Below are 12,885 nucleotides of genomic sequence, written 5' to 3'. Positions count from 1 at the left end.
TCAGCCAATAGGCACGCGAGCCATATTGCCCATGTCTGCATGCTGCTGCAAAGCGTTTTACATTAATACAAAATTAAGGATAGTTTTTGGCTTCAATATCTCGCGGAAAAGGGATTTTCCCCTAGCGTAAGATACTTACGCAGTACTTGTTCCCTCTTCTAGAGAGAACCGAGGTTACGTTAGTAACCGAGTACGATATCTATTGGCCTATATAGCATACAAAAAAAAAATAGTCAGAACGTCGTCTCTCAGTTGCTGAATGTCGCACTACAACTCAGTCGTGTCTTACAATTCTATGTTGCTACAATGTTGCGAGCACATAGACGGCGACGTTGTCATAGCAGAAATGCAACATGCCACAGACGTTGCCTCAACGTAAATGTGTTTGCTGGGTCGTTGTCATGTAATTGTACCCTAAGAGTGGAAAGAGGAGAAGCGTTGTAGAGAATGGATGGATGGATGGATGGATGGATTGGATGTTCAATGTTACAACTTCTCATCCTAGAAAATTGCAAGGACTGCTTAAAGCTGTAATTTACCGTAATATTCCAGAAATCCCCTATTCCAGACTAAACACCCACACCTTCAGTCTGGGAATCAAAGCAAACGCTGAAGTTTCGAGATGAACTGTGGCCCTTTCAAGAGCAGTAAATCCTCTTTCTAATGAGGAAGAGCATGTGACTGGTGCAAACACACCAGTGTTGTGGTTTCAATCTTTTCAGGGAAATTACTTCAGAGATCTTTGATGCCAGAAATATTAGACTTTATTAACAAACAAAGCCGAACGCCTCCTCTGCAGAAAAGGCGCTCCCGTTCTGTGTCCAGTTTTTACATATATGCCTACATCCTTGTCCCAAATATGGTAATACATTCTATAGATTATTTTTTGGTGAGAGTTTGTACCATGTGACTTTACTGAAATAGCATTCTCTGCTGAGTCGGTATTCGGGCCTTAAAGGCTTCCAAAGTCAAACCAAAGACACACACACAGAGGAAATAAATAATAGTGTACAAATGTATAGCTAAATTACTTCAACACCAGTGGCGGAGCTAGACTTTTATTATTGGGGTGGCCTAGGCTAATTCAGGGAGTCCTTAAACCATGACAGAAAATCAGTGTATAATTCCAACCTGGCATTAAAAAGATTAATACATTCTATTGCTGATTACTACACATTACCCCACAGTAGCTATAGCATAAGGTAACTTCAAATGTTAGTCTATTTTTAACTTATTCTTTTTTTTAATATCTGTTTAATACCAACAATTGAAGTAAAATATCAAACATTAACTTAAAGTGATTTTTGTAAATGTTCTTAAACCTTTTGTAAACTTAAACCTACAACTTCAACTTACTTCAAACAGGGCTGCCAATTTTTGAGATAAGATAAGATAAGAATCACTTTATTCGCCAAATGCATCAGCAGATACACAGGAATTTGATATGGCCATCAGTAACGCACCAACTCAACACACAAACATATATGCGTATAGCTGCAAAAAACATGCCTAAAACAATCAATAAAATAATAAAATAGTCCAAAAATACTGCTGGATCAGCTATTCATAAGGGAAATGGCTCTTGGAAAAAAACTATTTAGATGGCGTGAGGTCCTTGTCCTCACCGCCCTGTACCTTCTTCCTGAGGGAAGCAGCCTAAAAATGTCACTTGCTGGATGGAACTGATCAGCAGCAATTTTAGCTGCCCTCTTCCTGACTCTGGCCTCATACAGTTCGTTAAGTGACAGCTGCCTCTGTCCAGTCAGCCTCTCTGCTGTACGCACAATGCGCTGTAGTCTGACCTTCGCCTGGGCTGATGCCGATGCAAACCAAACAGTGATAGATGCTGAAAGAAGGCTTTCCACAGTGGCTCTGTAAAATCTAGACCGAACAGAGCTGGAAACGTTCAGTTTAGTTAGCTGTCTCAGGAAAAACATTCCACTATGAGCTCTCTTGAGAATGGAGGAACTGTTTTCTTCCCATTTCAAGTCGTTTGTGATAACAGTGCCTAAAAAATTTAATTGACTCCACCTTCTTCACAACAGAGCTCTTGATAGTTAGAGGTGGAAGAGAGGCGGGTGTTCTGCGAAAATCTATCACCAGTTCCACAGTCTTTTCCTGATTAATCTCCAAGTTGTTCTCATCACACCACGCAACCAATTTAGACACTTCCTGCCTGTAAGCAGACTCGTCGTTGCCCTTAATAAGGCCGACTAATGTAGTGTCGTCCGCAAATTTAATCAGCTTGATGGAACCATTATTGGAAGTGCAATCATTGGTATAAAGTGAGTAGAGAAATGGTGACAGCACACACCCCTGAGGTGCTCCAATGTTAGTAGTCTGAGGATCAGACATGTGCTGGCCAAGCCGCACATGCTGTTGTCTGTCGCTAAAAAAATCCCCCATCAGTGACAGCTTCTCCCGCAGTCGCTCGGGTAGAATGGTGTTAAAGGCTGCACTGAAATCCACAAACAACATCCTTACATAGGAGCCAGGAGAGTCAAGATGGTCCAGAGCATAATGCAGTCCTAAATTGACCGCATCATCTACTGAGCGGTTTGCCCTGTAAGCGAACTGTAGTGGATCAAGATAAGGAGCTGTGATAGGTTTGAGATGTGACAGAACCAACCGCTCCAGACATTTCATGACCACCGATGTAAGGGCCACCGGTCTGTAGTCATTAAGGTCCACAGCTTTGTTTTTCTTCGGCACTGGAATAATGATTGATGACTTAAAACAACCCGGAACCTTACATAAAACAATTGACTGATTAAAAATGTCTGTAAAAACTGGAGCTAGCTGACTAGCGCAGTACTTCAGGGTGGCAGGTGAAATCCCATCAGGGCCTCCCGCTTTCCTTACATTTTGTCGGCTAAATAGCCGGTACACATCCTTGTCCTCAATGTCAATGTCAATATCAAAGGTAACTTGATCTTGAGGGGCAATGTTCTCCCCCTCCCTAAGTGTGACGCCCCCGGAAGGAAAAGGATGAGGACATGGAGATTTCTCAAATCTTGTATAAAACACATTGAATTCATTGGCCAGTTTAGCAGATGGAGTGACTTGTTTTTTATTTTTATAGCCTGTCAAGTTCTTCAGCGACCTCCAAGCTGAAGAGGAGTCATTAATGCCAAATTGTTCCTCCATCTTCACCTTGTAGGCACTTTTTGCTTTCCTAATGGCTTTATTTAACTTTTGTCTGGCCAGCCTATATTCATCTCCATTTCCTTCTCTGTAGGCCTGTTCTTTGGTTTCCCTGAGCAGCCTGAGGGATTTTGTGAACCAGGGTTTGTTGTTGTTATATTTCACCACAGTTTTGGTGGGAATACAAGCTTGCTCACAAAATGAAATATATGAACACACAGTGTCTGTATATGAGTCCATAGAGTCACAAGAGGCATGCATGGATTCCCAGTCAGTGGTGTCTAAACACTCTTGTAACATCCCAATTGCCTCTGTCGTCCATCTTTTAGATGTATACTGAGCTGCTCTTGCTAGTTTTAGTTTTTGTTTGTAGATGGGAACCATCTGAATTAAACAGTGATCAGAGTTCCCAAGAGGGGCACGGGGAAGTGAACGATATGCTGCTTTGTGAACAGAATAAAAATGATCCAGTATATTTCCTCCCCGAGTCGGACAACTAACTAGTTGTTTGTATTTGGGCAGATCATGTTTCAAATGACAGGTAGGGTGACCACCCGTCCCGCGTAGCGCGTGCGCGCACAGCGTTTGAAGCCCAATTCATGCGTCCCGCAAATTGAGACCGTGTCACGCATAATCTGTGCTTGCTCAAAAAAAAAGTTGGTCGCTATATATCCTCGAGCCTCAGGCAGCCAAACGAACATTACTTGACAGTTCAGCACGCTATTGTTGCCACACCCACCCCTCAGTTGAACTGCTGACTAGGTTGTTGTCAACTTTTTAGTTGTTGCCATGACAGCGCACGCACGTGCATACCAGACACACTGGGAAGGAACTTTTAGATGCGCGCTTTCCAATTCGAAAAATGGAGAAAGAGACTGAGTCTGAGAACTGGGAAAATGAATATTTGTGGCTGAAAGGTGTTGAGGGGGATACTGAGAGGGCTCTTTTGGGACATGGAGGGGAATACGATGTCAATCGTAATTTTTTTTTTTTTAAATAGTTTTTTTTTACTGTTCCTGTGGTGTTGCAACTACAATTCCTGTTAATCCTATAATTTGATATTACAATTTATTTAAAGTGAATAAATTGTAATGAAAAATAAATCAAATTAAATAGTAAATCGTAAGTGGAAGTGAATCTGTCAATTCATTGAATGTTCAAAATATTATGAATCTTTATTTAGAAAAAAATACACATTGGTTGGCCTATTCATGAGCATACATCAGCAATTACACATGTTTAGGGGAATAGGGCATTATTAATATACCATGTAAGGTGGTATGTGCTAGAAATGGGTAAACCACTATCAGTGAGTCTGCCCGTGGGGTGGGGGCACCGCCGCGCCAGGCAGTGTCCCAAATTGTCCCTCAGAAACATACCCCTTGTCCCCCCTTGGGCTTATTAGCAGGTGGTCACCCTAATGACAGGCATTGAAGTCGCCCATAACAAGAAGTACAGAGTCAGGGTGCTTATTCTCAATGTTTATGATCAGCTCCGTTAGAGCGTACTGCGCTTCCCGTGTGTTAACTTCAGGCGGAATATACACGCATGCAAGTATAACAGAGGCAAACTCTCTAGGGGCATAAAAGGGCCTGCAGTCTATGGCCATGAACTCCAACAAGGGGCAACAATGTTTGTGTAATACTAAAACGTCCGTGCACCAATTTAAATTAATATAACAACACAGACCTCCGCCTGATGACTTCCCACTTCGTCCTTTGTCGCGATCGGCTCTGATTAAGTTAAATCCAGGTAATTCCACCGCTGAATCCGGAATGTCCACATTCAGCCAGGTTTCGGTGAAGACAAAAGCCGAATTCATACGGAAATCTCGGCTGGTCCGTAGCAGTAGATTAGACACGTTAGACAGGCAGACAGCAGGGAGAGAAACTCGGTGTCCCCGCTTCCTCCACCTGTGGAGAGCCCCCGCTCTCCTCCCTCTCGCTCGGCTGCGTCGCTTGACTCTTGTCACTGACTTAATGATATCCTCCTCAAAAGTCAGGAATTCGGGGATCAAGCTGGCAGGCTTTGTTCCCCTGATGTTCATAAGCATGTCACGATTGTAGCTAAACCGCATATTTAGAAAAACAACAGCGAACAACAGCAAAACAAACAAACAAACACACAGCACTGAAACGCCGCAGCTGCCCTGCATAATGGGAGGCGCCACTATGAGTCCAGTGAGATCAGCCTAGAGTGAGGATTGTTTGTGGGAATAATTATCAAGCTTCTGATTAAGTAGATATTATTATTGATTTATTTATTTATTTATTTATTTTACTAAACTATACAGGGAACCCTATTAAGATTAAAAGTAACATCTGAATTGTTTTCAAGTTTATATTACACCATTTTTATACTGATGTTTTTGATATAAATATTTTATGCAATGGTCTACATGTTCTCTCGATCGGATTAGAAAAGGAATAAACAGCCCCTTTCAATCGGATAGAAATTTCATTCGGATCGGACTCAATCGGATCAATTAAGGCGTTTACACAAAGGCTTTGCAGTCCGATTGAGTTACATGTAAACGTACACCCATTGAGATGTAAATGTACGTGATTCTTTCTGTTAGCTGAGATTCTCTTGGTTGTTGTGGCCAGAGAACTCCTCGGCTGTGAATAAAAACTGTATTCCTGCACAGAGCAACTTGGGAGTTGTGTCAGATGTATGCTGCACAGCTGAGGGATAGAAGAAGTACTAACAATTCCACGCGCAAAACCACAGAGACGGTGATAGTGTTGAAGACTATAGAGCCGCGCTCGGGGTGAGGTAGTATTGATGATCCTGTGTCGGACCAGCGTACACCTGAGAGGGACGTGAGGATGTGTAGATGCTGAAGAGGTGTGTGCTCATGTGTGATTGAGGTAGTGATAGTAGCTTCATGACGGGACGCAGGCACCATATTTCAGGGAAGTATTGTATTTTAAGTATTCAGGGGATTACCTCAAGTTACTGTATTATGTAACAACCAATCCCCCCTATCCCCGGCTCCGCCTCTAGATCACACACACTACGCATCTCGCTTTTGGCTTTCACTTTCTGTTGTCGACCCGACTCTGTGTATATATAGGGAGCAGAGGTACTGACTGAGACACAACGACACTCCACCAACAAGATTGAGATTGAGAACTTGTGACGCACTAAAATGTCTAAAAAACAACAATTAAGCCAGTATGGAGATGATGAAAGTGGTAAGTGCATTTTAGTACGATTCAATTCACATTTATTTGTATAGGCTCTTTTCACAATATATATACAGTGGTGTGCCGTCAGAGCCAGCAGGGCCTTCTCTTCTGGCCCTGTCAAAATAATAATAAAAATAAAAATCGGTTAGATCGTTACTGAAGGCCCTGACTGAAACCCCACGGTACGCTACTGTATATATATATATATATATATATATATATATATATATATATATATATATATATATATATAGTTTCAATCTGCTTTACAGCAAATGCATGTGTCTACATTACAATTAAAGAGTGGTCTGTTATAGGAGGTAGTGTTAAATTTGTCAGCTATTTTCAGTCCTAGTCTTAGTCCTGTGTTAAATGTCCTGGTAACACTTTACAATGCGGGTGCACTAATATGCTTTAATTCATACTTAACTAATGCACAGATAATCATGTGTTAATATATGACTAAGAACTAAGAACTAAACCATTAATTAATGATTACTGCATCAGCAACTAATAAAGATTCTATATAGTTAATACATTAAGTAATATATGAATTTCTATTAATTAAATGTGTCATCATGTATTCATTTCTTAATAACATATTTTATTAACTAAAAGTGTAAATTAATTATTTGACCACAGTTGGTCAAATCAATGTACTTCAACTTCCAGTTATCTGCTTTAACTAATCATTAACTAATGATTTGCAAATGTATCATTATGTTATGACTTAACTTGCTGAGGCACATGACTATTCAATAACAGTGTCAATTTTGCTAACTTCAATTTTGACACAAAAGGACAACAACATACAATCAAAACTAGGTGGTATTACACTTACAGAATGATTACTTTATGGAGGTTTATCTTGCATAGAGTTCTTGTAGACATTTGGTTTTTATAACATTAATAAGTGGTTTTTATAACATTAATGATGCCAACAATTTCAGACTGAAATTGTTATTAAAAATGACAGCACGCAAGAAGCTCGCGATCCAAATTGTCTGTGTGTTGATTTGCACCGAAAAGAAGGAAAAACAAAACAGATTCTGCTGGAGGAATTGTGTGTTCTGCAAAGAGAGCTGTGGGTCAAGCAAATGTTTGTGCTTTGTTTCTGTTTGATATAATTGTAAATATATCTATTAAAATACTGATATTCTGGTCCATAACTCTGAACATCCCACTGCCCTGTACCTTGCTCTCTCATTGGCTGTAGGTCATCGCCGATGTAGTTCTCAGTCAGAACACATTCACACAGCAGGATTTTGAATCGTCGACTGGTCCAGATATGCCAAATATCTCATGGGCGAATCTCTCAGATCGCGTCTTTGATAATTCACACTGCGTGACTGTCATTCGCGTGAACTAGTACCGATTTGCCTATTTCAGGCATTTGGATAGCATGTTCCGGAGCCTAGTAATGTTTCTGAGGTGGAAGAAGGCTGTTTTAACATGTGAAATATGATTATCGGAAGACAAGTTGTCGTCTAATATAACTCCCAGGTCTTTAACTGTAGATGATGAAGTGAGAGTATAAATTGTATTCTAAGAGACTCTATGTACAGGTTTTTGGTCCAATGAGTAATACCTCTGTCTTGGCTGAATTTAATAGGTCATCAAATATTTTATATTATAAACACACTCTGTCAACTTAGATAGATTAGCGATTTCATCTGGTTGTGATGAAATATATAACTGAGTATCATCAGCATAACAGTGGAAACTAATTCCATGTTTTCTTATAATATTACCAAGTGGCAGCATATATACTGAAAATAGCAGAGGGCTGTAAATAGACAAAACGGGGAACAATCTAAGATCAAGGATCTGTGTTAGGCCCTCTGCTATTTTCAACATATATGCTGCCACTAGGTAATATTAGAAGAAAACATGGAATTAGTTTCCACTGTTATGCTGATGATATATAAAGCTTGTTGTTTTCCACAACATCTTTGTCTATTTGAACTGCATTAAAGCTAATTTGTGTTATTTGCAGATGAAGAGTGTGATATACCCACTCCCGGATATTGTGAAAATGGTAAGTGTATTGCAATAGTTGGTCTATATTTACTAACACTGACTCTGTATAAAATCTACATTTTAGTTTGTTGATTTATGTATTTTATATGTTATATGTGTTTCTGAATATTGCCAAACATTCTCTGTATGAAATATATATATAATTGTAGTATTTAAAAAAAAATCCAAAATATGTTTGTATTAAATGAAAAATATATTGTTAATATATTATATAAAAATATATTATTAGTAAAGTTTGTCATGGAAATGATCTATTTAGCTGTGAGACTTCAATAAAAACCAAACCCGCTTGTCTTTTAATTACTTTATTCTAGTTTATTATTTCGCTGCGCTGTACTAACAAGTGCCGGTATGTGTGAGTCGTACTAGCACACTGGGCAAAAGCACTTTGGAACCTGGAGTGGAACCCACATCCAGGATATAGAACCTGACATAGGTGAGCGGAGAGGATCAGCCTGCCGCATCACAGATGTCATTAAGGGAAGCTCCCGAGAGCTTTAGAAGCCGCCATACTCCTAGGTGAGTGGGCCCGCACAGCCATAGGTGAAGGCTGACCAACCGACTCGTATGCGAGAGAGATAGCCTTAACTCATCCTCTGCTTGGATTGCTGGGCACCCCTTCCTGGGTGACCCAAACGAGATGAATAACTGATCGGACTTACGCCACAAGGCAGCTCTTTGGACGCGTCTAAGGCCCTAAATGGGCACAGTAGATTAAGTTTCTCCTGGTCTGGGGTTAGAAAAGGCGGAGGACAATAAGCCTGCAGCGTAATAGGCCCCGCCATGTTTGTGGGGACTTTAGGAACATTCACAAGCTGTGATAAAAACACTCCCTAATAGTTTTTTTTAAATGCGGAGATTGAAATAAAATATTCCAATTTCAATGATTTTTGGGGCACATTCCAATCATTTGGAGCTGCAAAACTAAAAGCAAAGGATAATCAAACAAATATGATTAGATGATCGGGTTGAATATCTCATTACAGATAGTCTGTGATACGTTGTTAATATAAACTGAAAACAGGGTTGAGGCTAACACAGAGCCTTTAGGAACACCTTTGTTAATAGTTAGAGGCTCAGATAGTTGTTGATACATTTTTACATATTGGGATCTACTAAATAGATAATTAGAGAACCAAGATAAAGTTAAGTTAGATGCGCCAATACTATCTAAGACATTATAAATACTGTTCATAACTTTTACAGCGGCTGTAATGCAAACGAAAACCGGATTGAGCATCAGATATGACATTAAATTTATTAAGAAATCCTATTTGTTGCTTGTTTATTAATTTCTCCATTACATTTGCAACATAAGACAAAACTGAAATTGTCTTATATGAATTTGGATCCATTTTAGCACCCTTCTTATAAACAGGGGATACAATTTTCCAGGTTTTAGGCATCTCCGCTGTAGAAAACGATAGATTAAAAATATATGTTAGAGGTTCAGTTGTGATACAGTAGATGCACCTACTTTAACAAAGAAGGGATCTAGGTTATCTAGACCAGCAAGGTTTTAATGGGTTAAGTTTATGTAATTTTAAGGGGGCCCCCAAGGGCTGATCATTCAAAAAATCAGGAATGTTAATATAAAGACAATAATATCTCTAGGCAATTAAGTTATATATATTTTTTAAATCGATTCTAAAATGTATATATTATATATAAAACATATATAAAATACGAATAAAAAAAGGGCCTCATTGATTAATTTTGCCTAGGGCCCCCACTCAGTGTTGGTTCGCCTCTATTTATGCCGAACAGGTTTTAAAGGGGCATATTTATTAATGATAGTACTAAAGGATTGGCAAAAATAAGACCAATCTTCTTTAACAGTGGGGATTAGACTGACTTCATGTAAGTCTGCAGCAGCCAAATCATGTACAAAAGCTTGCTCATTACATTTTTAAAAGAACGTTTCAGACGAGTTACACTAGGTTGCCTAGGCATACACTTTTTCCGGACACATGCTACAAAGCAATGATCACTGATATCATTACAGAAAACATCAGATTGATATTGCAAATATAGAAAGGAGACATTTTAATTGTTTATCAATAAACTAGTGCTTTCTGTGTCAGTGTCGGCTGCAATAGTGACCTCGCCTGTAGAGAGAAATGCACATTTCATACGGATTACATAACCAGAGAGTTGTCTGTTTCTTTTCGTTTTGATTTTTTTGTTTAAAAGTTGTCATTTCAAGCTTATACAGGCAGCTTAAGATACAATTAAGATACAATTTTTACAAAACAAAACTTTATGAAGTGATCAAAATCAAGTCTGACCCACATGTCTCCCGATATATTGCTATATATCTCGTCAGACTGTACGAACACGATCCCCGATGTAGTCCATGTCACACTGTAAGACCCCAGTTGTCATTAATGTCAGACTGTAATACAGTCAATACGCGTTAAAAACGGATGAGTTTTTACATCATCAATCAATGACACGTTTGGTGATGTGAGCTGCGTTACACGCGAGATTGAAACAAAGAAATCTCTAACGTTAATTTTGGTCATAGCTTGTGAATACTTAAATTTCATAATTTAATGTTGTTTTTAGTATTATTATTACTTTTTATTAATATTCGTAATCAATAATATTATTAATCAGAAGTATTATATATTTGTGTGTTATAATTTTGATATACATTTATAATTATTTGTACTCATTGTATTTTGTGAATCATGGAGGAGAGACTTTGTGAGACTTTGAGTTTGTTGGAGTTAGACTGAAATGTATGTGCAGTGTTTTCACTGAGCATAGCATAAAGAGATACATTGTTAATGGGAACCACATGTTTCTCTGGTGATATACTGTTTTAGTTACATTATAGTCAAAAAAACGAAGATAATTTGACGGTCGTCGTAGGAGAATCACTTCAGGACTGGGAGTCAAATCTTCTGACACTGCCAGAATTTCGTCGGAGGTAAAATTTTAGCGCAAAGGTCATGAATCGGCTGTCTGTGAACATGTCAAACTAACGATCAAAGACTTACGATTATAGCCTAGGACAAGAGGAATTTTTTAGGATTTGCAAAATTTGTCTCAGGCGGCCAAATCGTAGCCAAAATCACACAGTATGCACCCGGCTAAAATCACACCAAATACAGAAATAACAGTTTCAAAGTTAAGTAACTTTTCACCAATGTTCTAACGTTCAGTGAAAAATGGCAGCTACCACGAGGTAAATTCAAACAACACTTGTTATTTTTCTAAATGTCTGTCTATATTTGCACTGCATTAAAACAAATGTATTTTATTTTCAGATGAAGCATCCGATATAATTTATACCAGACCTCTACGTAAAGAAAAGCCCAAAGTCGCATTCAATGTTTCAAGTGAAATTAATAAGAAATTAGTCAAACCGAAAACATGGAAACCCAAAAAGCATACTTCAAAAAAGCCAAGTCTGCAAGTTGCATCACTTAATGCTTCAGGAAGCGGCATCATTGGCATGGTTGACACAATTGACAGACCAGCAAATGCCACTGCAGAAGGCACCTATGCTCGAAGTGGATCATATGCGGAAGCTTTTGGGAAGGAACCGGGAATGAGAATTCCCAAGGCTGGAGTCTATGCAGAAGCAGGAGTTGGACGAGCTTGTGCTGAATTCAGTATATTTGAGGCAGAAGCCAGAGGTCCCAACGCCTCAGCTAGTGCTGAAGCCACTGTGGCTAGACTCGGGGCTGGAGCAATGGCTCAGGCTGAAATTGGCAGTGCGTCAGTTACTGCCGGTCCAGTTGGTGTGAAATTGGGACTTGGAGTCGACACTGGTGGATATATTGGTTTGGGAGGGCTGGAGGTCAAAATACTGGGAATTGGATTCTCAATTGGTCCAAAAACCAGTGTATCATTTCTTAACTCAGAACTGTCATTTTCATTCTAATTGGTTGACACTAATTGTTTTATTAATTACATTTAAATATATATGTGTAACATTTTACTGTCTTCATTTATCCTAAAAATCCATTCTATCTATCTATCTATCTATCTATCTATCTTTTGACTGTTCCCATTAGGGGTCGCCACAGCGGATCATCTGCATATCTATTTGAATACCCTTTCTGGCACAAAACACATTGAAGTGCCTCTATTATTGTTTTTCAAATATTCCCTTTCATGCAGTGTGTAATATAGCGGTTTGTGAATGTAAACGTTCTGTAAAGTTGGAAAGTCAAAAGTGCACAATAAATAAAGTTATTGTCTCCCAAAAGAAAGAATCACTCTGAACTGACTTTGAGTCGTTTTTGTTTCGAAACTCACTGCTTTACAGTTCTACGTCACTAGAAGATACATTTGCATAATGCCCACCTATGTTATGACCAGCCCTCAAACGTCATTATACATAGCAAAATCCCCAATGTTAAATTAACACTGCTCAGTGTTTATATAATCCACACTCATAGAGACTTCAGAAGTCATCCTTGCGATGGAGGTTCGGGTTGAATAACTAGTTCTTACAATGTTTCGTCATCGGACTCGCGCTCAGATATGGTACAAT

The 12,885-nt window shown here is 39.0% G+C and overlaps 1 protein-coding gene across 1 annotated transcript; it reads left to right on the top strand.

Annotated features, from left to right (window-relative positions):
• The first annotated feature begins 6,210 nt into the window (after positions 1-6,210).
• LOC307155347 (uncharacterized protein) lies at positions 6,211-12,606 on the top strand. Its single transcript, XM_079865951.1, has 3 exons — positions 6,211-6,341; positions 8,332-8,373; positions 11,651-12,606. Exons 1-3 carry the CDS (start codon positions 6,296-6,298, stop codon positions 12,268-12,270), a joined length of 708 nt encoding a protein of 235 aa, XP_079722077.1. The 5' UTR covers positions 6,211-6,295; the 3' UTR covers positions 12,271-12,606.
• The last annotated feature ends 279 nt before the right edge of the window (positions 12,607-12,885 follow it).

The sequence above is a fragment of the Squalius cephalus genome (genome assembly GCF_949319135.1).
Source record: "Squalius cephalus genome assembly, chromosome: 1".
NCBI lineage: Eukaryota > Metazoa > Chordata > Actinopteri > Cypriniformes > Leuciscidae > Squalius > Squalius cephalus.
Note: the sequence above shows the minus strand (reverse complement) of the source record. Positions and strands in the feature narration are given on the sequence as shown.